Source organism: Bos grunniens, chromosome 28, assembly GCF_055505025.1.
Source record: "Bos grunniens cultivar Pamir isolate PY7600 chromosome 28, Bosgru_T2T1.0, whole genome shotgun sequence".
In the NCBI taxonomy this organism is placed as follows: domain Eukaryota; kingdom Metazoa; phylum Chordata; class Mammalia; order Artiodactyla; family Bovidae; genus Bos; species Bos grunniens.
The window spans coordinates 1,765,685-1,791,947 of NC_141192.1; the positions used below are offsets into that span (position 1 = coordinate 1,765,685).

The window sequence follows — 26,263 nt, forward strand, 5'->3', positions numbered from 1 at the left end:
AGAGGTGTTAGCTCTTCTCTAAATTTTTGGTAGAATTCAGCTGCAAAGCCGTCTGGACCTGGGCTTTTGTTTGCTGGGAGATTTTTGATTACAGTTTCAATTTCCATGCTTGTGATGGGTCTGTTAAGATTTTCTATTTCTTCCTGGTCAAGTTTTGGAAAGTTGTACTTTTCTAAGAATTTGTCCATTTCTTCCACGTTGTCCATTTTATTGGCATATAATTGCTGAGAGTAGTCTCCTTTGTATTTCTGTGTTGTCTGTTGTGATCTCTCCATTTTCATTTCTAATTTCATTGATTTGATTTTTCTCCCTTTGTTTCTTGATGAGTCTGGCTAATGGTTTGTCAATTTTATTTATCCTTTCAGAGAACCAGCTTTTGGCTTTGTTGATTTTTGCTATGGTCTCTTTGGTTTCTTTTGCATTTATTTCTGCCCTAATTTTTAAGATTTCTTTCCTTCTACTAACCCTGGGGTTCTTCATTTCTTCCTTTTCTAGTTGTTTTAGGTGTAGAGTTAGGTTATTTATTTGACTTTTGTCCTGTTTCTTGAGGTATGCCTGTATAGCTATGAACTTTCCCCTTAGGACTGCTTTTACAGTGTCCCACAGGTTTGGGGTTGTTGTGTTTTCATTTTCATTCATTTCTATGCAAATTTTGATTTCTTTTTTGATTTCTTCTGTGATTTGTTGGTTATTCAGCAGCGTGTTGTTCAGCCTCCATATGTTGGAATTTTTAATAGTTTTTCTTCCATAATTGAGATCTAATCTTACTGCATTGTGGTCAGAAAATAAGCTTGGAATGATTTCAATTATTTTGAATTTACCAAGGCTAGATTTATGGCCCAGGAAGTGATCTATCCTGGAGAAGGTTCCGTGTGTGCTTGAGAAAAAGGTGAAATTCATTGTTTTGGGATAAAATGTCCTATAGATAACAATTAGGTCTAACTGGTCTATTGTATCTTTTAAAGTTTGTGCTTCCTTGTTAATTTTCTGTTTAGTTGATCTATCCATAGGTGTGAGTGGGGTATTAAAGTCTCCCACTATTATTGTGTTATTGTTAATTTCTCCTTTCATACGTGTTAGTATTTGTCTTATATATTGCAGTGCTCCTATGTTGGGTGCATATATATTTATAATTGTTATATCTTCTTCTTGGATTGATCCTTTGATCATTATGTAGTTACCTTCTTTGTCTCTTTTCACAGCCTTTGTTTTAAAGTCTATTTTATCTGATATGAGTATTGCTACTCCTGCTTTCTTTTGGTCTCTATTTGCATGGAAAATTTTTTTCCAGCCCTTCACTTTCAGTCTGTATGTGTCCCCTGTTTTGAGGTGGGTTCTTGTAGACAACATATGTAAGGGTCTTATTTTTGTATCCATTCAGCCAGTCTTTGTTTTTTGGTTGGGGCATTCAACCCATTTACGTTTAAGGTAATTATTGATAAGTATGATCTCATTGCCACTTACTTTATTGTTTTGGGTTTGAATTTATACACCGTTTTTGTGTTTCCTGTCTAGAGAATATCCTTTAGTATTTGTTGGAGAGCTGGTTTGGTGGTGCTGAATGAGATCCTTGCTGGGTACAATAATCTGGGCTGTAGGTTATTTTCTTTCATCACTTTAAGTATGTCTTGCCATTCCCTCCTGGAGAGGGAGGAGACAGAGGTGGCCAGGAGGATAAAAGGAGGGAATGAAAAGGACAGAGACAGATCCAGCCAGTAATCAGTTCCCTAAGTGTTCTCCACCATCTGGAACACACAGAAATTCACGGAGTTCGGTAGAGTAGAGAAGGGTTAGGGAGGAGACACAGGCGACCTGGTGGGGAAAAAAGGAGAGTCCGAAGAGGGAGAGAGCAGTCAAGCCAGTAATCTCACTCCCTAGTAAAAAATGGGTACTGAAGATTGGGTTCTTAAAGGTACAAAATTGGTAACAAATACCTAAAAGCAAAAATTTAAAATCTAGAGTAGAGTTTGGAATTTCAAAAATACAATGTTAAAGAAAAGAAGAAGAAAAAGAAAGAGAAAAAAAAAAACAAAAACAAAGTCACAAAAATTATAAAGAAAATATAGGTATAAAATTGATAACAAATACCAAAAAACTAAAATTAAAAATCTAGAGCAGAGTTTGGAACTTCAAAAATACAATGTTAAAGAAAAGAAGAAGGAAAAGAAAGAGAGAAAAAGAAAAAAAAAAGTCAAAAAAGTTATAAAGAAAATATAGGTACAAAATTGATAACAAATACCAAAAAGCAAAAGTTAAAAAATCTAGAGTAGAGTTTGGAATTTCAAAAATACAATGTTAAAGAAAAGAAGAAGAAAAAGAAAGAGAAAAAAAAAGTCACAAAAATTATAAAGAAAATATAGCTATAAAATTGATAACAAATACCAAAAAACTAATTAAAAATCTAGAGCAGAGTTTGCAACTTCAAAAATACAATGTTAAAGAAAAGAAGATGAAAAAAAAACAAGGTCACAAAAGTTATAAAAAATATATATATGAAGTTTTTTTTTTTTTTTTTTAAAGGGTCTTTTTTTTTTGCAAAGTAATAGTAGGTTATAAAAGTGAAAATTAAAGGAGTAATAGAGGACTTAAATTTTTTTTTTAATTAAAAAAAAAGAAAGAATGAATGATCGTAAAATTATATCTAGGACTTTCTATGATGTTGTTGTGGGTATTGTGGCTTCAGTTCATTTTCAGCTAGTTCCTTGTTCCTGCTTATATTTCTCAAGATCTATAGGCCCCTTCCTATGTAGTTGGTACTAACCACGGGGTTTTAATCTATTGCCTGTCGCTTCCAAGGCGGTTCCATCTGTTATAGCTTCTTCTGTTTGCTGGTCTCTTCAGTGTCTGGTTTCCACCCTCATACAAAGGGGGCGGTGGTGGACACCTTTTTTTTTTTTTTTTTAAGGCTCACTTGTTCAGTCGCGCTGTGGGGAGGGAGGGACGCTGCAAATAAAGAAGACTGGCGTGTGCTCGCAGTGCCTCAGCCACACTGGGCCTGCCCCCGCTCATGGCGCGTGTAGCCTCCCTGCCCACGCTGCTCAGGCTCTAGGTTGTTCCACCAGGAGCCATCCGAGGCCGGCCCTGGGCTGCCTGCACCTCCCAGGTCCAAGCTGCTCAGGTTCAGGCACTCGGGTAGTCCTCAGAGGTGCAGACTCGGTTGGGCCTGCGTTTTGTGCCCTTCCCAGGTCCGAGCAGCTCAGGTGATGAGGTGTTTGGCGAGCACAGTTGCTGCGACTTATCGCCTCCCCGCCGCTTGGTTATCTGGGTGTACAACCGGTGCATCTTCTCAGGCGGATGTTGACTGTCCAGAACCCCAAGAAGTTTTAGTTAGCAAAGAAGCCTGCTTACAGTTTTGTAGATAATGTCTCTCTGGGGCTGCGATTGCCCCCTTCCGGCTCTGGCTGCCTGTCACCGGAGGGGGATGGTCTGCAGCCGGCTATCTCTGTACAGTCCTTTGTTCCATACGCGGGCCTGGCAGTGTCTTAGGTTAGGGCTGGCTTTTCACATGATAGATATCCCACAGTCTGGTTTGCTAGCCCAAATTATTTTGCTCAGGTAGCGCTCAGGGATTCAGGCCAGATCCTTACTCTAAGCGATGCAGCCTGCGCTGCGCCTCCCTGCCCAGCCCCCGCTTGCTAATGGCGGATGCAGGCATCTGCGCTGCTTCTCCACTGGGGGAGTTACCGTAGGGCTCGTAATCTGTGGGTTTTAATTGTTTGTTTATTTTTCCTCCCTGTTATGTTGCTCTCTGTGCTTCCAAGGCTCAGCACAGACTTGGCAGTGAGAATGTTTCCTGGTGTTTGGAAACTTCTCTCTTTTTAAGACTCCCTTCCCAGGACGGAGCTCCGTCCCTCCCTCTTTTGTCTCTTTTTTGGTCTTTTATATTTTTTCCTACCTCCTTTCGAAGACTTGGGTTGCTTTTCTGGGTGCCTGATGTCCTCTGCTGGCATTCAGAAGTTGTTTTGTGGAATTTACTTGGCGTTTAAATGTTCTTTTGATGAATTTGTGGGAGAGAAAGTGTTCTCCCTGTCCTATTCCTCCGCCATCTTAGCTCCGCCCCCTGGAACTCTCTTGCTTTTTCCATGATCCAGTGGATGTTGGCAATTTGATCTCTGGTTCCTCTGCCTTTTCTAAAACCAGCTTGAACATCTGGAAGTTCACGGTTCACATATTGCTGAAGCCTGGCTTGGAGAATTTTGAGCATTACTTTACTAGCATGTGAGATGAGTGCAATTTTGCGGTAGTTTGAGCATTCTTTGGCATTGCCTTTCTTTGGGATTGGAATAAAAACTGACCTTTTCCAGTCCTGTGGCCACTGCTGAGTTTTCCAAATTTTCTGGCATATTGAGTGCAGCACTTTCACAGCATCATCTTTCAGGATTTGAAATAGCTCAACTGGAATTCCATCACCTCCACTAGCTTTGTTCATAGTGATGCTTCCTAAGGCCCACTTGACTTCACATTCAAGGATGTCTGGCTTTAGGTCAGTGATCACACCATCGTGATTATTTGGGTCGTGAAGATCTTTTTTGTACAGTTCTTCTGTGTATTCTTGCCATCTCTTCTTAATATCTTCTGCTTCTGTTAGGTCCATACCATTTCTGTCCTTTATCGAGCCCATCTTTGCATGAAATGTTCCCTTGGTATCTCTAATTTTCTTGAAGAGATCCTTAGTCTTTCCCATTCTGTTCTTTTCCTCTATTTCTTTGCATTGATTGCTGAAGAAGGCTTTCTTATCTCTTCTTGCTATTCTTTGGAACTCTGCATTCAGATGCTTATATCTTTCCTTTTCTCCTTTGCTTTTTGCTTCTCTTCTTTTCACAGCTATTTGTAAGGCCTCCCCAGACAGCCATTTTGCTTTTTTGCATTTCTTTTCCATGGGGATGGTCTTGATCCCTGTCTCCTGTAAATGTCACGAACCTCATTCCATAGTTCATCAGGCACTCTATCTATCAGATCTAGGCCCTTAAATCTATTTCTCACTTCCACTGTATAATCATAAGGGATTTGATTTAGGTCATACCTGAATGGTCTAGTGGTTTTCCCTACTTTCTTCAATTTAAGTCTGAATTTGGCAATAAGGAGTTCATGATCTGAGCCACAGTCAGATCCTGGTCTTGTTTTGGCTGACTGTATAGAGCTTCTCCATCTTTGGCTGCAAAGAATATAATCAATCTGATTTCACTGTTGACCATCTGGTGATGTCCATGTATAGAGTCTTCTCTTGTGTTGTTGGAAGAGGGTGTTTGTTATGACCAGTGCATTTTCTTGGCAAAACTCTATTAGTCTTTGCCCTGCTTCATTCCATATTCCAAGGCCAAATTTGCCTGTTACTCCAGGTGTTTCTTGACTTCCTACTTTTGCATTCCAGTCCCCTATAATGAAAAGGACATCTTTTTTGGGTGTTAGTTCTAAAAGGTCTTGTAAGTCTTCATAGAACCGTTCAACTTCAGCTTCTTCCACATTACTGGTTGGGGCATAGACTTGGATTACTGTGATATTGAATGGTTTGCCTTGGAAATGAACAGAGATCATTCTGTCATTTTTGAGATTGCATCCAAGTAATGCATTTCGGACTCTTTTGTTGACCATGATGGCTACTCCATTTCTTCTGAGGGATTCCTGCCTGCAGTAATAGATATAATGGTCGTCTGAGTTAAATTCACCCATTCCAGTCCATTTTAGTTCACTGATTCCTAGTATGTTGACATTCACTCTTGCCATCTCTTGTTTGACCACTTCTAATTTGCCTTGATTCATGGACCTGACATTCCAGGTTCCTATGCAATATTGCTCTTTACAGCATCGGATCTTGCTTCTATCAGCAGTCACATCCACAGCTGGGTATTCTTTTTGCTTTGGCTCCATCCCTTCATTCTTTCTGGAGGATCCTTTCAGCAGGATCCTTACAAAGAAAGACACTCATGAGTCTTAAGACTTAGTTTTATCCCTCTTATTCTTCCTGGGATAGAACAAATGGCAACAAATAAACAATGAGGCTTGGAGGAGTTGATAATATCTACCCTGAGGGGAAGTTGGTCAGAATTTTGGAGACATCTATCCTAAGACTCTGGTGCGGGGATGATGTCTGGACAAGACTTCTCTTTTTTTCTTTCTCTAAATCCCCAATGAATGAGCATTTCTTTTTAGTGCTTAGTGATAGACAATGTTTAATTCTGTTTAACTATTCTGTTTAACAGCAAATGGGTCAGGAGGAATTGAAATGAGCTATAAACATTTGGAGCCAGAAGACAGAGTGGTCCTACAAAACATCCTCCAGAGAAAAAGGACTGCTCAAAGCACCCGAGCCCAGTGATGCTCTTGGCCAGCTAGAGCACCAGGGCTGTTGTCCTGCAGGAATGCCGTCACTGCAGGGCTTCCTGTGGATGTGTCACCGGTTCCACTCCATGACTCATGGCATCATGTGATCAACTAGAGGGGAAGTTAGAGTTATTCTCTTGAGTTTAGGTTCATGCTGCCTGTCTGCTCTGCCAACCACAAAAACCATACTTTCCAAAACTTTCCTGGTGGTCCAGTGCTTAAGACTTCACACTTCCAACACAGGGGATGTAGGTTCAATCCCTGGGTGGGGAACTAAGATCCCACATGCCGCACATCATGGGGGAAAAACAACATACTTTCTTAGCAAATTTCAGGCTCTCCAGTAAGAGCCTACATAGGGATTATTTACATTTTCTCTATGACTGGCATTGTGCTAGAGACCAAGACATGAATAAGACAATCCCTGCCCTCAAATACTTCAGAATATGTTAAAGGAGATGGCGGCTGCTGCTGCTGCTAAGTCACTTCAGTTGTGTCCGACTCTGTGCGACCCCACAGACAGCAGCCCACCAGGCTCCGCCATCCCTGGGATTCTCCAGGCAAGAACGCTGGAGTGGGTTGCCATTTCCTTCTCCAATGCATGAAAGTGAAAAGTGAAAGTGAAGTCGCTCAGTCGTGTCCGACTCTTAGCGACCCCATGGACTGCAGCCCACCAAGCTTCTCCGTCCATGGGATTTTCCAGGCAAGAGTGCTGTAGTGGGGTGCCATTGCCTTCTCCGAAAGGAGACAATAGCAAATACTGACAAGATGGAGAGGCAATACGCCAGATTATGGCAAGAGCCAAAGTCGTGAGAACTCAGAATACGTGCAGTTAACTCTGCCTGGGGAAGTCAAGAAGGGATCCATGGAAAAAGCAACATTAGCGCGTTTTTGGAGGAGGAAATCCAGAGACAAAGAAGAATAGGAGTATTTCCTACCAAGGGAAGGAAATGTGCCAGAATTTCATGGGACGAGAAAATGTAGAGTGTTCAAGAAAGAACAGAACAGGTGAAGCAGACTAGGCCAGCTTTATTCATCAACGTGGCTGGGCTACAGTACTCAGTTACTCAATCATAGGTGTTTCTACGAAGATATTTTGAATACATAATTAATATCTACAATCAACTGACTTTATGTCAGAAAACATTATCCTGGATTATCTGGATGGAACTGATTCAGTCCTTTGAAAGGCTTTAAGTACAGAAATGAGTTTTCCCTGAGAAAACAGAAATTCCAGCTGCATCAGCACCTGCCTGAGAGTTTCCAGCCTGCCTTCCTGATAGCATGACCCACAAGAGTCAAGCTCACCCAGCTCTTAGAATCACATAAGCCCATCTTTGTAATAAATCTCTTCATTTGTACACATATCCTTCTGGCTCTGTTTCTCTGAAGGAATTCCTTCAGATACACATGGAAATGTAAAGCAGTGAGTGGATGAAGGCAGGCAGGAAGAGAGAGTGAAGGGCCAATGCACAAAGTAGATACTTTATCTTAAAGGCAGATGATTCTCAAAGTGTTTGCACTTGCATAAATGACCTAGAGGACAAGAGTGAGGGGAAGGGATGAAATAAGAGAAAAGCCAAGAACATTAGTTCACTTTATATTCAACCAGATTCTCTGCTCTTTTATCTGTTTCCTTATAGGATTTCATTTGGGGGGGGGGGGGGAGAAAGGAATTCACTCTTCAGATTATGGCAGTAAGGATGCAAAATAAAATTTTAAAAAATATATTTTTTTTAAAAAGAAATATTTCCAGAACAACAACATGAAGAGCTCCACAAACATTCTCCAGAGTGAAACAATCATAACTGGTGAAAATTAAAAACAAAACAAAAAATATTAAAGTGAGTGGAAATTGTCCTAAAGGCATTTAGCAGATGAAGACACATTTATCCAAGAAAATCTTGACCTCATTAAGAGAAGTGAGAGTCTGTGGCATTTAAGCCTTGACCTGCTTTCTTCCTCCTTTCCACCCAGCCCAGTGAAACCAAAATTCTACTCTGGCAATGTGTGGCCAAGAAGATAGGGCTGCCCTATTACCCGGTTCCCAGACTAGAGTTACAGTTTCACCCTGAAGGACAATCACCATTTCTCATCTCATCTGGCTCTACATTACAAAAGGTCTGTTCCAGGCAAGCTTGGCAGAAAAGTCTTGAAGCTTCTTTTTTCCACTCAACCTCTACTCTTAGAACACAAACTCTATCCCAGGTGCAGCAAATGAGAAGAATGGACCTTGAATGATCTCACCCTGGATCACTCATAGGGTGGAAATTCCATGCCAAAAGGAATGGTTCCATACCTGGAGATGCACAAGAACAAGGGGTACTGCCTTATTCATAAATAAGGAAATCCATCTGAGAAAAGTACGCCACTGTCTCCAACTCAGGTCAAGAGCAGTGGCATGGAGAATCTGCTCACAGAGAAGTAGGACAACAAAGACTTCCATGCATCTCCCTAGTGGGGCTAACTTTATTTGGAAGAGAGCGTGGGGAAGTTCAACCCTATTCTGTTCAAAAACAGGGGAGATTTTGGTGGTAAGCAATTAAGAAGAGGATGACAGCTTTATGAGAACAGTCGAAACCATAAACCAACTAGACATGTGTAAGAGAAACTACGTAAGGAGACAGTTAAGGAGAGACTTCCTAGGTTTAAACAAAATTCAAAGGCAGGTTTCAAAGACTACTCCCGTAAGTTCAGCTCAGTTCATTCACTCAGCCGTGTCCAACTCTTCGCGACCCCATGGACCACAGCACAGTAGACTGGGTCACCTCAGGCCAAACAACTACAGGGAGGAAGTGCAATCCCGTCCCTCAGCAGGTAATTGGATTAAAGCTCTACTGAGCAAGGCCCTGCCCACCAGAGCACGACCCAGTTTTTCCCATCACCAGTCCATCCCATCAAGAAGATTACACAAGCCTCTTAGCCTCATCTGTCAGAGGGCAGCCAGAAGAAGCAAGAAGCACAGTCTCACAGCGGCTAAAACAAAAACCATTTTACAGAAAGTTAATCATGATGAAAAAGGCAGAAAGTTATGTCCCAGAGAAAGGGACAAGATAAAACCCCAGAAAAACAGCTAAATGAAGTGAAGACAGGCAACCTTCCAGAAAAAATTCAGAATAATTACAGTGAACATGACCCAGGATCTCGGGAAAAGAATGGAGGTAAAGATTGAGAAGATGCAAGAAATGTTTACCAAAGACCTAGAAGACCTAAAGAACAAACAGAGGAATAATACACTAGAAGGAATCAATAGCATAACAACTGAGACAGAAGAACAGGAAAATGACCTGGAGGACAGAATGGTGGAAATCACTGCCACAGAACACAATATAAAAAAAATAATGAAATGAAGACAGCCTAAGAGAGCTCTGGGACAACATTAAATGCACCAACATTCACATTATAGGGGTCCCAGACAGCGGAGAGAGAGGGGGGGCCTGAGAAAATGTTTGAAGAGGTAATAGCTGAAAACTTCCTAAACATGGGAAAGGAAATAGTCAACCAAGTCCAGGAAGCACAGAGAGTCCCAGAAAGGATAAACCCAAGGAGCAACACATTGAGAACACAGTAATAAAACTGACAAAAATTAAAGACAGAGATAAAATATTAAAAGCAACAAGGGAAAAATGACAAATAACATACAAGGGAACTCCCATCAGGCTATCGGCTGATTTCTCAACAGACACTCTATAAGCCAGAAGGAAATGGCATGATATATTTAAAGTAATGAAAAGAAAGAGCCTACTACCAAGAATACTCTACCCAGCAAGACTCTCCTTCAGATTTGATGGAGAAATGAAGAGCTTTCCAGACAAAAGTTAAGAGAACTCAGCACCACCCAACCAGCTTTACAACAAATGCTAAAGGAACTTCTCTAGACAGAAAACGCAAGAGAAGGAAAAGACCTACAGAAAATAAACCCCAAACAATTAAGAAAACAGTAATAGGATCATACATATCAATAATTATCTTAAACGTAAATGGATTAAATGCACCAACCAAATAACATAGACTGGGTGGATGGAAAAAGATACATGTATGCACTTCCACTTACCACATCACTCTGCTTGACTGCCCCCTCCACGTTGTATGCAATTATCCTAAATCGTTAATCATGTTCCTGTTACGGCTTGCAATTGTAATTTTCTTTTATTTTTGTCTGGCTATTGATTGTGAAACTGATAAACATGATTATATCACTATTACTCACTAATACCATTGTATCGTGATTGGTCAACAGAAAAATAATAGAACTCTATATCAACAAAACTAGGATCTAAGAGGAAAACCTGTAATCACTTTTTAAAATCTAGATACATATCAGAATTATCCTGAAATTTTTGAAAAATACAATGCCCAGTTATTGCTTTTCTTCACCAGAGCTCCAGATGTTTCTAATGAGCAGTCATGTCTTAAAACAACTGGACTATATGATGATCTTTTACTTTTATCTAGTTTGTTTCACTTTTTCTATTTCATATTTAGTGCTCCCCTTCCATTTAGTTTATGTTCTCCAATTTCTCCATCTCTTTTTTTTAAATGTTCGTTCTCAATCTTTTATCAAGTGTAGTAGAAAGCTTTCCTACACAAATATATGTATCAGTTCATTTCAGTTCAGTCACTCAGTCGTGTCTGACTCTTTGCAACCCCATGGACTGAAGCATGCCAGGCCTCCCTGTCCATCACAAATCCGGAGTTCACTCAAACTCATGTCCATTGAGTCGGTGATGCCATCCAACCATCTTATCCTCTGTCATCCCCTTCTCCTCCTGCCCTCAATCTTTCCCAGCATCAGGGTCTTTTCAAATGAGTCAACTCTTCGCATGAGGTGGCCAAAGTATTAGAGTTTCAGCTTCTACATCAGTCCTTCCAATGAATATTCAGGACTGATTTCCTTTAGGATGAACTGGCTGGATTTCCTTGCAGTCCAAGGGACTCTCAAGAGTCTTCTCCAACACCACAGTTCAAAAGCATCAATTCTTTGGTGCTCAGCTTTCTTCACAGTCCAACTCTTACATCCATACATGACCACTGGAAAAACCATAGCCTTGACTAGACGGACCTTTGTTGATAAAGTAATGTCTCTGCTTTTGAATATGCTATCTAGGTTGGTCATAACTTTCTTCCCAAGGAGTAAGCGTCTTTTAATTTCATGGCTGCAGTCACCATCTGAAGTGATTTTGGATCCCAAGAAAATAAAGTCTCTCACTGTTTCCACTGTTTCCCCATCTATTTGCCATGAAGTGCTGAAAGAGATGGGAATACCAGACCACCTGATCTGCCTCTTGAGAAATTTGTATGCAGGTCAGGAAGCAACAGTTAGAACTGGACATGGAACAACAGACTGGTTCCAAATAGGAAAAGGAGTACGTCAAGGCTGTATATTGTCACCCCGCTTATTTAACTTCTATGCAGAGTACATCATGAGAAACGCTGGACTGGAAGAAACACAAGCTGGAATCAAGATTTCTGGGAGAAATATCAATAACCTCAGATATGCAGATGACACCACCCTTTTGGCAGAAATTGAAGAGGAACTAAAAAGCCTCTTGATGAAAGTGAAAGTGGAGAGTGAAAAAGTTGGCTTAAAGCTCAACATTCAGAAAACGAAGATCATGGCATCCGGTCCCATCACTTCATGGCAAATAGATGAGGAAACAGTGGAAACAGTGTCAGACTTTATTTTTCTGGGCTCCAAAATCACTACAGATGGTGACTGCAGCCATGAAATTAAAAGACACTTACTCCTTGGAAGGAAAGTTATGACCAACCTGGATAGCATATTCAAAAGCAGAGACATTACTTTGCCAACAAAGGTCCATCTAGTCAAGGGTATGGTTTTTCCTGTGGTCATGTATGGATGTGAGAGTTGGACTGTGAAGAAGGCTGAGCCCCGAAGAATTGATGCTTTTGAACTGTGGTGTTGGAGAAGACTCTTGAGAGTCCCTTGGACTGCAAGGAGATCCAACCAGTCCATTCTGAAGGAGATCAGCCCTGGGATTTCTTTGGAAGGAATGATGCTAAAGCTGAAACTCCAGTACTTTGGCCACCTCATTCGAAGAGTTGACTGATTGGAAAAGACTCTGATGCTGGGAGGGATTGGGGGCAGGAGGAGAAGGGGACGACAGAGGATGAGATGGCTGGATGGCATCAGTGACTCGATGGACATGAGTCTGAGTGAACTCCAGGAGTTGGTGATGGACAGGGAGGCCTGGTGTGCTGCGATTCATGGGGTCGCAAAGAGTCGGACATGACTGAGCTACTGGTCTGATCTGATCTGATCTGATAGGACCGGATGCCATGATCTTCGTTTTCTGAATGTTGAGCTTTAAGCCAATTTTCTCACTCTCCTCTTTCACTTTCATCAAGAGGCTCTTCAGTTCTTCTTCACTTTCTGGCATAAAGGTGGTGTCATCTGCATATCTGAAGTTATTGATATTTCTCCTAGCAATCTTGATTCCAGCTTGTGCTTCATCCAGCCCAGCATTTCTCATGATGTTCTCTGCATATAAGTTAAATAACCAGGGTGACAATATACAGCCTTGACGTACTCCTTTTCCTATTTGGAACTAGTTTGTTGTTCCATGTCCAGTTCTAACTGTTGCTTTCTGACCTGCATACAGATTTCTCAGGGGGCAGGTCAGCTGGTCTGGTATTTCCATCTCCTGAAGAATTTTCCACAGTTTATTGTGATCCACACAGTCAAAGGCTTGGCATAGTCAATAAAGCAGAAATAGATGTTTTTCTGGAACTCTCTTGCTTTTTTGATGATCCAGAGGATGTTGGCAATTTGATCTCTGGTTCCTCTTCCTTTTTCTAAATCCAGCTTGAACATCTGAAAGTTCACAGTTCGTGTATTGTTGAAGCCTGGCTTGGAGAATTTTGAGCATTACTTTACTAGCATGTGAGATGAGTGCAATTGTGCAGTAGTTTGAGCATTCTTTGGCATTGCCTTTCTTTGGGATTGGAATGAAAACTGACCTTTTCCAGTCCTGTGGCCACTGCTGAGTTTTCCAAATTTGCTGGCATATTGAGTGCAGCAGTTTCACAGCATCATCTTACAGGATTTGAAATAGCTCAACTGGAATTCCATCACCTCCACTAGCTTTGTTCATAGTGATGCTTCCTAAGGCCCACTTGACTTCACATTCCAGGATGTCTGGTTCTAGGTGAGTGATCACACCAACATGATCATCTGGGTCATGAAGATATATATTTTAGAAAACTTATGAATTTTTACCTAACTAAAAAAATTATGACATTTTGATTCTACTTGTTTGATTTAGTATGAATAGAATGCTGGATTTCTAATTAAAAAATAGATATGCAACAAAGGTTTGCTATATAGCATAGGAAACTATAGTCAATATCTTGTAATAACCTATGATGGAAAATAATTTCAAAAATAATACATGTGCATTTGTGTAACCGAATCACCTTGCTGTGCACCTGAAACACTGTGATCAACTATACTTAAATAAAATGTATATATTAAAAAATACAACCACAGGAAAAATCAGCACACAAAAATCTGTTGCATATCCAAGAAATAATGAACTATCTAAAAAGGAAATTAAGAAAGCAATGCCATTTACCATAACATCAATAAGAATAAAATACTTGGAAATAAGATTAACCAATGAGATAAAAGACTGGTACACAGAAAACTACAAAAAAAATAGAGACAGCTGAAAAAAAAATAGAGACACATAAATGAAATAAACATCTCATGTTAATCTTGTTAAGATGACAATACTACCCAAAACAATGTACACATTCAATCCAATCCCTATTAAAATCCTCACAATGTTTTTTTTTTTTTTTTTACAGAAACAGAAAGTCCATCCCAAAATTCATGTGGAATGGCAAGGGACCTTGAATAGCCAAATAATCTTGCAAAAGAAAAATAAAGTTGGAAGCACCACAATTCTTGATTTAAATTCTTATTCCAAAGTAATCAAAACAGTGTGATATCAGCATATGTTGAAAACTTATCCTACACCACACACAAAAATTAAATCAAAATGGATCAAAGACACATAGGAAACAAACTTGTAGTTTCCAAAGGGTCAGTGTGGAGAGGGATAAATCGGGAGTATGGGATTAACAGATGCATATGGCTATATATAAAATAAACAACATGGATTTACGGCTAGCACAGGAAACGATACTCTATCTTGTAATAAACTAAAAGGAAAAGAATTCAAAAAGAATATAGATATATACGTATACATGTACAATCAAATCACTTCACTGTACACATGAAACTAACACAGTATTATAAATCAAAAAATGAAAAAAAGAGGATCAAAGACCAAAATTCAAGACTTTAAACTATAAAACTCTTATACAAAAACAGAGAAAATCTTCAAGACATTGGATCTGACAAATGATTTATTGAATATGACAACAAAAGCATAGGCAACAAAAGAAAAAATAGAGATAGATAAATAGATAAAATTCAAAACTTCTGTGTATCGAAGAATGTTTTTAACACAGTGATAAGACAACTCATGAAATGAAAGAATTCTTTACACATCATATATATGATAAGGAATTAATATCCAGAATAAAGAACTCCTACAACTTAACAATAAAAAAAATTTAACAATGCAATTCAAAGTAGAGCAAAGAACGTAAATGGAAATTTCTCTCAAGACATACAGATGGCCAACAAGCACAGGAAAACATGTTTAACATCACAATTTCCTTTCCTTTCCTAGCAATTTCTAATCACTAGGAAAATACAAATCAAATCCACAGTGAAACACCACCTCTCACCTACGAAACCAGCTGTTGGTGAGGATATGCAGAAACCAGAACCCTGTGCATTGTGGGTAGAAATGTAAAAACTTTCAGCCACTGTTAAAAACAGTAGTGATTCCTCAAAAAAGTTAAACACAGAATTACCATATGATCCAGCAACTCCACTCTGGGTATACATCCCAAAAAACTGAAAGCAGGGATTGGAACAGATATTTTACACCAATGTCCATAGCAGCATTATTCACAATAGCCGAAAGGTAAAAACAACCCAAATGTTCATCAGCAGTGAATGGATAAACAAAACACGGTGTACTGGAATATCGTTCAGCCTTAAAAAAAGGGATGAACTGACACATGCTGCAACACACGTTAGACATTGTGCTGAGTGCAGCCAGCCAGACACAAAAGGACAACTACTGTATGATTTGCTTCCAGGAGGTACTTAGAATACCTCAAATTGGTGACTGCCAGGGGCCACAGACAGGAGGGATAGAGAGTAACTGTTTCATAGATAGAGTTTCCATTTGGAAAGCTAATAAAGTTCTGGAGAGGGAGGCAAAACATCATAATGTACTTACAGCCACTGACTGTACACCTAAAAATTATGCAAATGATAGTAAATTTTATGTTATATGTGTTTTATGACAATAAAAAGAAACTTTCATAAAATAAAAAAAAATTTATTATAAATTTAGTTTATGTATTTATACAGAATAATAAAAAGAATCATATATCTAGCAAAACTACATTCCAAAGATGAAGGTGAAATAAAGACATTCACAGAGAGACTTCATAGGTAGCAGGCTAACCCTAAAAGAAACAGTAAAACAAGTTTTTCAGGAAGAAGTAAGTGACGTCAGACAATAATTTGAACCCACCCATAAAAACCAAGAGAACCAGTAAATTTAGTTATGTAGGTAATTATAAAATACAGTTTAATTCAGTACAAGCATATATTTTTTCCTTTCTTCTTTTAACTGATTTAAAAGACACATGTATTAAATCAGGAACAAGACAAGGGTGCTTGCTTTCAATACTTAAATTCTGTCTTGTGCTGGAGATTCTGGCCAAGGCACTTAGGCAAGAAAAAAGAATAAAAGGCATTCAGAAAGATAAATAAGAAGCAAAGTATCTCTACTCTCACATGACACAATCTTGAATAAAAATAATATGCACATACTCACATGCAAAGCCATTTGAATCAATAAACAAGTTTGGCAAGTTTGCAGAATACAAAATTAATACACATCAATCAAATGCTTTTCTATAAACTAGCAACAAACAATCTGAAAATAAAATTATAAACCAATTCCATTTACAGTGATGCCAAAAGAGAAAAAATACCTACTAATAAATTTAACCAAGGAGGCAAAAGATTACCACAAACTGTAAGATTATAATAAAAAAAATTGAAGACACAAAAAATGGAAAGATATTCTATGTTCTCAGATTTAAAGAATTAAAATTGTGAAGATTTATATACATACATATATCTGATAAGGGACTAACTTCCAACCTACACAAAATAATGTACAGATTCAAGGCAATCCCTATCAAAATTGCAATAGGACTTTTCACAGAAATAAAGAAAATAATCCAAAAATTCATATGGAACCACAAACAGCCAAAGCAATCTTGAGAAAGAGGAGCAAATATGGAGGTATTTTTGGTATCAAATTATATTACAAAGTTATAGTAATCAGAACAGTATGATACTGGCATGAAAACAGACACAGATCAATGGAACAGAGTAGACAGTTCAGAAATAGTGTGTGTGTGTGTGTGTGTGTATATATGTATATACATGTCAACTAACCCATGAAAAGGGTAGAAAGAACACACAATGGGGAAGGAATAGCCTCTTCATTAAATGATATTGGGAAAACTGGATATCCACAAGCAAAATGAAGTCAGATCCTTATCTTACACTATATGCAAAATCAAGTCAAGATGGATTAAAGACTTAAATGTAAGATGTGAAGTCACAAAACTGTAGAAGAAAACATGGTGGAAAAGCATAGGGGAAATTGGTCTCGGCAATGATTTCTGGATATGACACCCACAGGACAACAGAGGTGAAAATAAAATAGGACCATATCAAACTAAAAGCTTCTGCACAGCAAAGGAAACAGTTAACCAAATGAAATGGCAACCTACCGAATGGGAGAAATATTTGTAAACCATATATCTGATAAGAGGGGCTTCCCTGGTGGCTCAGATGGTAAAGAATCTGCCCACAGTGCAGAAGATCTGGCTTCGATCCCTGGGTTGAGAAGATTCCCTGGAAAAGGTAAAGGCAACTCACTCCAGTATTCTCACCTGGAGAATTCCATGGGCAGAGGAGCCTGTCGGGCTACAGTCCATCTCGTTAACCTTTAAGTTATACAAGGGACAAGGAACTCATACAACTCTGTAGAAAAACAAAACAAAACAAAATGTCCAATTTAAAAATAGGCAAAGGATCTGAAGCTGCACAAAGATGAACAAACGGTCAACAGGTACATGAAAAGATGCTCAGCATCACTTAGCAGAGAAATGCAAATCAAAGCCACGATGAGATACCACCTCACACTTGTTAGGATTATCAAAAAGATAAGTGTTGGTCAGGATGTGGAGTAAAGGGAATCCTTGTATATTGCTGGTATGTAAATTGGTGTAGAAACTATAGAAAACAGTAGAGAGGTCCCTCAAAAAATTAAAAATAGAATTACCATATCATCCAGCAATCCCACTTCTGGGTATATATCCAAAGGAAATGAAAGGATCTTGAAGAGATATCTGCACTTCAACGTTCACTGAAGCACTATTCACAATAGCAAGATACAGAAACAACCTAAGTTTTGACAAATGAATGAATGAATAAAGAAAATGTGATATATGCATACATATGTGTGTGTGTGTGAGACCCAATGGAATAGCGTTCAGCCATAAAAAAGGAAATTCTGCCAGTTGTGACAACATGGATGAACCCAGAGAACATCATGATAAGTAGAACAAACTAAACACAGAAAGCAAATGCTGTATGATTTCACTTCTATGTGGAATCTTAAAAAGTCACATTAAAGCCAGAGAGTACAGCAGTAGTTACCCAGGGCAGTGGTAGGGAAAATCAGGAAAGGTTGGTCAAAGGGTACAAACTTTCAGTTATAAGATGTATAAGTTCTAGACATCTAATGCACAGCATGGTGACTATGCTTAATAATACTGCTTTGTATACTTGAAATGTGCTAACAGAGTAAACCTTAAGTGTTCTTGCCGCAGCAAAAAAAAAAGTAACTAATGAAGTAAGGGATGTGTTTACTGGCTTGACTGTGGTAATCATGTTACAGTTTGCTTTTATTTTTTGCAGAAATTTACAAGTTGATCCTATAATTTATATGAAAATGCAATGGACACAAAGCAGGCAAAACATTCTTGGAAAACAAAGAACAAGGGCAGATTCGCACTTCTCAATTTAAAGCTCACTATGCAGTTACAGTAACCAACACAGTGTGGCAGTGGCAGAGGCACACATATTGGCCAAGGGAATAAAATTGATGGTCTACAAAGAAACCCTTACATTTATGCTGAATTCACTTTCTACAAAGATGCCAAGGCAATTCAGTGGAGAAAGAATCTTCTCAACAGTCCAGGACAACTGTATAGTCATATGCAAAAGAATGAATTTGGATCCCTACATTACACCATACATAAAAATTAGCAAAATGGACCATAGGCCTAAATGAAGACTCAGATGATACAATTGTTAGAAGAAAACAAAGGAGTAAATTTTTGTGACTTTAGCATAGGCAACAGTCTCTTGGATATGGCACTAAAGTCACAAACAACAAATGAAAGTATATATAACTTGGGCTTACTTAAAATTAAAAACTTTTGTGCTTCAAATACAACCATTTAAAAAACTGAAAAGAAAGCAACAAAGTGTCTATATAAGAGTTGATAAGGGGCTTCTATCCACAATGTATGAACACATACAACTCAATAATGAAAAGATAAACAAGCTAAACATTTTAATGAGTCAAAGATCTAAATATGTATTTCTCAAAAGAATATATACTAGTGACCAATAGCATGAGATAAAGTGCTCATCATCATTCGCAATTAGGAAAGTGCAAATCAAAACCACAATGAGATACCCCTTCACCAAGAATATAATGTGTTGCTGAGGATATGGAGAGAATGGAACTTTGTATATTGCTGATGAAAACACAGAATGGTACAACCACTTTGGAGAACAACCGGGCATTTCCTCAAAATGATACACACATCAAGTTATTTGGACCCCCTGGGTCAAGGGGAATGGTCCAGCAATTCTCCTCATAGTTATTTCCTGAAGAGAAATGAAAACATATGTATACACAAACATTTGAGTGTTCATATCACCATCATTTACAATAGCCCTAACTCGAATTTCCATCATCTGATGAGCAGATAAACACAATCTGGTATATCCATAAAATGGAATATTATTCAGCAACAAAAAGGAGTAAAGTGCTGACACATGATGCAACATGGATCAACCTGGAAAAAATGATACTAAGTGAAAGAAGTCAGTCACAAAAGGTCATACACTGTATGATTCCACTCATGTGAAATGTCCAGAACAGGCAAATCTATAAAGATAGAAAACAGATTTGTTTGCCCTGACTGGAAGAAGGAGGAGAGAAGGAAATGGCAACCCACTCCAGTATTCTTGTCTGGAGAATCCCATGGACAGAGGAGCCTGACAGGCTATAGTCCACGGGATCGCAAGAGTCGGACACAACTTAGCGACTAAACCACCACCACCAATGGGAAGTGACGGCTAATGGAGTGATGAAAATATTCTGAAATTGACTGTGGTGAAAGTCTCAGAACTCTCTGAACATTACATTACTAAACACCATTGACACATATGCTTTAAATGAGTGAAATGCATGGCATGCTAATTACATTTCAATAAAGCTGTAAAAATAAAGAAGAAAGGAAGGAAGGGACAAATGGAAAAAAGCAAACCACGATGGACTTTAAGTAAGGCAATAGATGACTCCACCTATGCTACAGAGAATTGGGGGATGGGGTTGGGGATGGCAGTTAGACTAGAGATGAAGGTATTAGATAGGACACAGTCACTACAATCCATACAGAAGATGTTGAAAGACTGAGCCAGGGCAGAGCAGCAAGGACAAGATGGAGATATTTTGGAAACTATCCCAAGATGGCAAAGTTTCTGTTGAAACAGACATTTCATTTCATTTTCTGCGTGAGAGTAAAGGGCATGAGTGTAAATTAACTCAGTGCTTGGGGAAGTAGCTTAATAACATGTTACAAAGGTTTCAAAATGTTCATACACTTTGGTCCCTATGTTAAGAAAAACTTTTTTAATGTCTTAAGCACAAAATATGTACTACAGCATTATTTATGAAGGAAAGCAATCTAAATGCCCAATAATAATGGATTAATTGAGGGAATGATGGTATATCCATATAATTATAATTAAATATTACACAGTTGACAAAATATTTAAGACATGAAACTACATAGCAAAATATCTTACAATAGTAAGGAGAATAGAAATATGACAGGAAATTACACATACAGTGTGCTCTTAATGTAAAAATATATAATGCAATTAGTGTTTACTGACTGCTTTTTCTGCACATTGTTATGAGTTTTGTGTATCAAACTTCTATTTCCTACAAAGATAGTTCATTAATTTCATCAAGAAACATATTGTATTTCTTTTTTCTAGAAAAATAATGGCCATTTTATTCTTAGATTTGAAGAACATTTCCATAGCCACCCTGCATACCTTCTCCAGAGTTCCCTGGAGCACATATTTTGGCTGGCAGGGGCTGGATCCCACTTTTGTGCTATCATCATCCACCCTATCTCAACTGTAGCCAGTCTTTCATGTCCTACGATTTGATTCCCAGAGAATCCCTCTGGCATTTGTCCTCTGATAAATAAAGCCAGTCCCACTGAAATCTGCCCTCATTCCCACCTGTAGACAACGGCAGGTACTCCCTCTGTCCAGAGTGGTGGTCCTACCAGGTAGAGGAGGAAGCAGAACTTGCCACCAGGCAGTCTCAGCTCCCAGAAATGAGAAATCTATCTTTAGCCTGCCGCTTTGCCTGTCTCCAAAAGTGACTGTGCAAAACAGGCAACTTGATGGACCCACCACCTCAGGTGGAATGAATTTATTTTTAAATTTAGCTCAATTCATTACTGAATGCATAGCACAGTCAGTTTTGCAGTTGGGTATGGGGGAGGTATGGAGAAGGCGATGGCACCCCACTCCAGTACTCTTGCCTGGAAAATCCCATGGACGGAGGAGCCTGGTGGGTTGCAGTCCATGGGGTCGCTAAGAGTCGGACACGACTGAGCGACTTCACTTTCACCTTTCACTTACATGCATTGGAGAAGGAAATGGCAACCCACTCCAGTATTCTTGCCTGGAGAATCCCAGGGACGGCGGAGCCTGGCGGGCTGCCGTCTATGGAGTTGTACAGAGTCGGACACGACTGAAGCGACTTAGCAGCAGCAGCAGCAGCATGGGGGAGGTATAGGGGAATACAGAAGACTTCTGAGATCAGGACACAGCAGTTAGAAAGCTGAGCACCTCGGGAAGTTTCCCTCTAACACACAAAGCCTTTTACTACCATCCCTTCCGGGCCTCTGCCCATCATCAGTTACAAAGCCGATTAAAAAATAATTAAAATAGATAAATGAATAAATAAAACTCTGCCAAGGCAGCAGGTTTTCCAAAACCAGCTCTAACTCCCGGAACATCCTTGCTATGGAGTCCACATCATCTTCCCTAGACTTCCGGCCATGCTTCCACTCCCAAACCATCTCCAACAAGTCCCATTGCACGCCCAGCCTCCCTGCCCCGAAGCTTCTGCAACCCTTCTGAGCGCTAGCCCCCTCCATACACCCTCCTAGGTGTCTGGATTCCAATTTTCCTGTCCTGGCCTCCCTCCCTCTCTGGCTGCCCTGCCTCCCACTACACACTGACCATCTCCAGGCCTGAGATGTGTGACTGGCACCTGACTCCCCTCAGTGCCCACCTACACCCGGCCTATTGTGACATTCCAGAAAGGCTGTGGAGGAAGCCCATGCCCACGGAAGTTTCAAAGTACCAACTCAGGTGTCACCCCTGAAAAGCTTTGCTGACGCCCCACCTGGGCTCCTCTTCCCGCCCTAGACTCCCCGAGCACCCCTGCTCTCAAGAATCACAGAACTGCCCCAGTCGCGCGGCCTCCCACTCCCCCTGGGGCCTCAGTGAGAGCAGGGGCTATGTCTGGTTTTTCTAGGGGTCCCTGGAGCCCAGCCCTAATGCCTCACAGGAACTCGGGACTGAGGGAGGCCGAGGCAGGAGGGAAGGGTGAAGAGTGAAAACAATGACGGAGAAACGGAGTGAGTGAACGGAGGGACAGAGAGAGCGAGGAGGGGTAGCCGCTGAGGTGCAGTCAGTCCCCTGACTGCTAAAACACACGCCAAGTCGAGGACTTGAGGTGCAGGAATGGGTGACGCTCTTGATGCGAATCCGGCGGGGTCAGAGCTGCGGGAGGGCGGGCCCGGGGGCGGGGCGGAGGCGGGAGCGGGGCGGGGGCGGGGCGGGCCCGGGGCGGGGTGGGCCCGGGGCGGGGTCAGAGCTGCTGGAGGGCGGGACGGGGGCGGGATCAGACCTGCGGGGGCGGGGCAGGGGGCGGGGCGGAGGCTGGAGCGGGGAAGCGTGGGGCGGGCCAGGGGCGGGGTCAGAGCTGCGGGAGGGCGGGCCGGGGGCGGTCCCGGGGGCGGAGTTGGGGCGGAGCGGGGGCGGAGCGGGGGCGGGCCCAGGGCGGGGGTCCCGGGGGCGGGGCGGGGCGGGGGTCCCGGGAGCTGGGCGGGGCGGGGCGGGGGCGGCGAGGACCCGGAGCGCTGGGACTGAGGAAGCTGCGGAGCCGGGGGGAGAGGTGCTGAGGCGCGCGAGGTTCCCCGTGCTGGCTGCGCCCGCGCCCCGCGGCCCCCGCTGCCCGTTGCCATGCCCTCCTACACCGTCACCGTGGCCACCGGCAGCCAGTGGTTCGCGGGCACCGACGACTACATCTACCTGAGCCTCGTGGGCTCCGCGGGCTGCAGCGAGAAGCACCTGCTGGACAAGCCCTTCTACAACGACTTCGAGCGCGGCGCGGTGAGGGCGCTCGGCTGGGACGGGCTGGGGCGGCCGCGGGGCAGGGTGCGGGCGCGTCCAGGACCCATCGGGGTGGCTGGGACCCAAGCTTGGGGGCGAGGGGCTGAGCACTTAACTGAGCACTTGCCCAGTTAAGGATTGCGCCCACTTCGTGGGACTCCATAGATGGCGCCTCAGCAGTGGAGAGAATGAGGAGGGCTAGGGATCCAGAGACCTGAGTTCCACCAGGGCCTGATCACTAGCTCGCTCCGCCCCCATCCCGGGCGTCAGTTTCCCCAGACATAAAGTGCAAGTCTAGGAGTCCTGGCTTCGGGTTGGTCTAGGAGTCCCAGCCGGTGGCTCAGTGTGGCACTAGCTGATGTCCCCACACCTGGGCAGCTCACACTCCCAGGCCAGGTTCCCAGAGGGATGCAGGGCGAGGGAAGGAGAGACCGAGGCCAGGAGAAGATTTTTGCAAACCTGGAGGTTTTCACTGGCTCCCAGCAGAGTGTACACCGGGGAACACTTCCCCCCGGAATGTGAGTGTTCAGAGAAGGAAGAGGGAGGAGGGCTTCCCTTTTCCCCACCTCACCAGAAACCCTGGTGCCCTGGGAGTACAGGGAACAAAGGGACCCCGTGTCGACTGCGCCTCTAGTCTGCGGTGCCACGCGCTGCAGTAAGGTTTCATTCGGAAGTGGATTCCCAGTGCTGACCTGGGCGTGAGTTCTAGCCCGTAGCGTTCTCTATAAGCACAGAGGTGCTCACAACTGGTCCTCACCAGGTGTCTGGTGCCCAGTCCACTGGGTTTATTAAATGATCATTATACTTCAGTGCTCATTAAATGTGGTGATAGTCCCAACACACTATAGGTACACAGAAAATATCTGTTCCCTTGTGCCACTCCCAACTTCTGAACTGGACCGTAAAGATTTAGTTTTCATGAGGCTGTCTTTTTATGTCTTCATTATTTTGTTGAACCAAAAGGAATTACTCATAGCTGACTATTTTTGACAAATAAAACTGGCAATTTCATATGGTTCAACCAAACACTTCTTGGGTAATATTCATGAAGCACGTTTTAGGTCTGCAGAGCCTAAAGTCAGCCAGTAATAGTTCACTCCTTTTCCAGACTCAGAATGGGCTTGATTCCCACCCAGGTGCCTCAGAACCTCGCTCTGTAAGTCCAACTGCACTTAGCCAAGTTCAGCATACTTATGCGGCTAGAGAGTACCCTTCTGGAAGAGTTTTTAGGCACTGAGTATAAGAACTACCTCCTGTTGTTTGATTTCCCCAACCAGGGGCCTGGCCAAGAGGATGGTGGTGCAGGAGGGCTAATGAGTCATCCATTTGGGGTAATGATACCCTCAGCTGTTTCTGAAGCACCATCATTTGCTTCCATTGTTTTGTGGCTTCCACCACCATGTGAGGAGGACAGGCTGCAGGCTGCTTGGTCTTTATAATCTGTCTTCAGGGGGTCCATTCTCCTTCACACACTATGCATCGGTGTCTACGCACCGGTGTGTTCATCTGTTCAGCATGGGGCACGTGGGTGTGGCTTCTCAGAGGGGAGATAAGGATATGACCAGAACACGGGTGTTGGAAGAGAGATGAAAGCATCCCTCTGTTCACTATTTCCCCTCCCTGAGAATTCATTCAAATGACATTGTGATTAAACACCTCGGTGAGAGTCCCAGAAGCAAATTTCAGAAGAGATTTGCATATCACATTTCCATTGGGGTGAGAAGGGGCACTTCAGGAGGGGCACTGCAGGGGACTTGCTGTCTCCAAAGGCTCTTTGAAAAAATCAGCTTTTGAGAAAGTTCCCGTTGATGCAAAGTTACTCCACACTTGGTCTTGCACAGCCCTGAGCTACTTCCTCGTTCTCCAGACAATGTCTCTTTAAGGACAATCTGTCCCTTTGGGGTAAAGGTGAGGGAGAAATCTTAGAAGAAATACTTGTGGAGAAGATAATGCTATCCCATTTAACCTGAAAAACATTACAGTCATTATAGTAATAACAGTAATGGTAACAACAATAAAGACTTTTTCCAGGCAACCAATTCAGACATTTCCAGGTCATTGTCAGGTCAACACCACACTCCCCTCACTCAAAATTCAGTCCCTGTAATGAACAGGACTGCTTTTTTCCCCCACCAATAAATTGAGTCACAAATCACTGGTTATTCTCATCAGAGTTCTGCAGAGTGATTCAGGACTGGAGTGGGAATCAGAGTCTTTCACAGGTGAGATTCTCCTGTCAAGACAAGTTGGTGTTTCTTTGACTCTGTCCATTTAAAGTAATTCAAGTCCAGGTGGGATGACTTTCACAGATCGGAAGACTTCTGGGAAATCTTAACCTGAGCCTTTTTCATTCCCTGGCAGCACTGTTAGGAAAGCAAAAGGCCATAGGTGCTGTTTAGTATATCTCCTTGAATGTAGTCAGTGAGTGTGAACAAGTCTTACAACTTTACTTCTTAAATATTTTCAGTGAATATTCTTACAATATGTTCATGAAGAATATATTCTAGAATACTGCCTTCCCAGAAAGACTATATTAGTGAAGAATAAGGGCTTCCCTGTTGGCTCAGATGGTAAAGAATCTGCCTGCAATTCAGGAGACTCGGGTTCAATCCCCGGCGGAGGGGTGGGAGAGATCCCCTGGAGAAGGAAACAGCAACCCCTCCAGTATTCTTGCCTGGGAAATCTGAAGAGAACATATTTCCTTCTGATCCTCAGTCTATCCTTTACCTGCCCTCTCTGCGCCATCTATTCCCTGCGTTCTGCCTCTTCTTCCTCCTTCTCTTCCTTCCTCTGCTCCGTTCTCCTCACAGTTCCCCAATGCCTGGAATCTCTGTCATCTTTTCTGCTCCAGTTTCTCCCTTCTGCTGTCTCCTAGATTCTCCCAGGTCCCCAGTTCTTTGCTTCTTTAATCTCCCTAACCACTGCCCCTTTTCTCCCTCTCTCTGCCCTGCTGCTGCTGCTTCTGCTAAGTCACTAGCCTCTCCCTATCCACCCCTTAATCACCTCCCTCTCTCTGCTCCA

General features: G+C 41.8%; 1 protein-coding gene across 2 annotated transcripts in view; it reads left to right on the plus strand.

The window, feature by feature from the left end:
- Positions 1–23,006: 23,006 nt before the first annotated feature.
- ALOX5 (arachidonate 5-lipoxygenase) overlaps positions 23,007–26,263 on the plus strand; it is a 46,101-nt gene continuing 42,844 nt past the window's right edge. For both annotated transcript variants that reach the window (XM_086381348.1, XM_086381349.1), the window contains exon 1: positions 23,007–23,242. In XM_086381348.1, the coding sequence (XP_086237474.1) occupies positions 23,093–23,242 (150 nt within the window). In that variant the 5' untranslated portion in view covers positions 23,007–23,092. The remainder of the gene's footprint in view (positions 23,243–26,263) is intronic.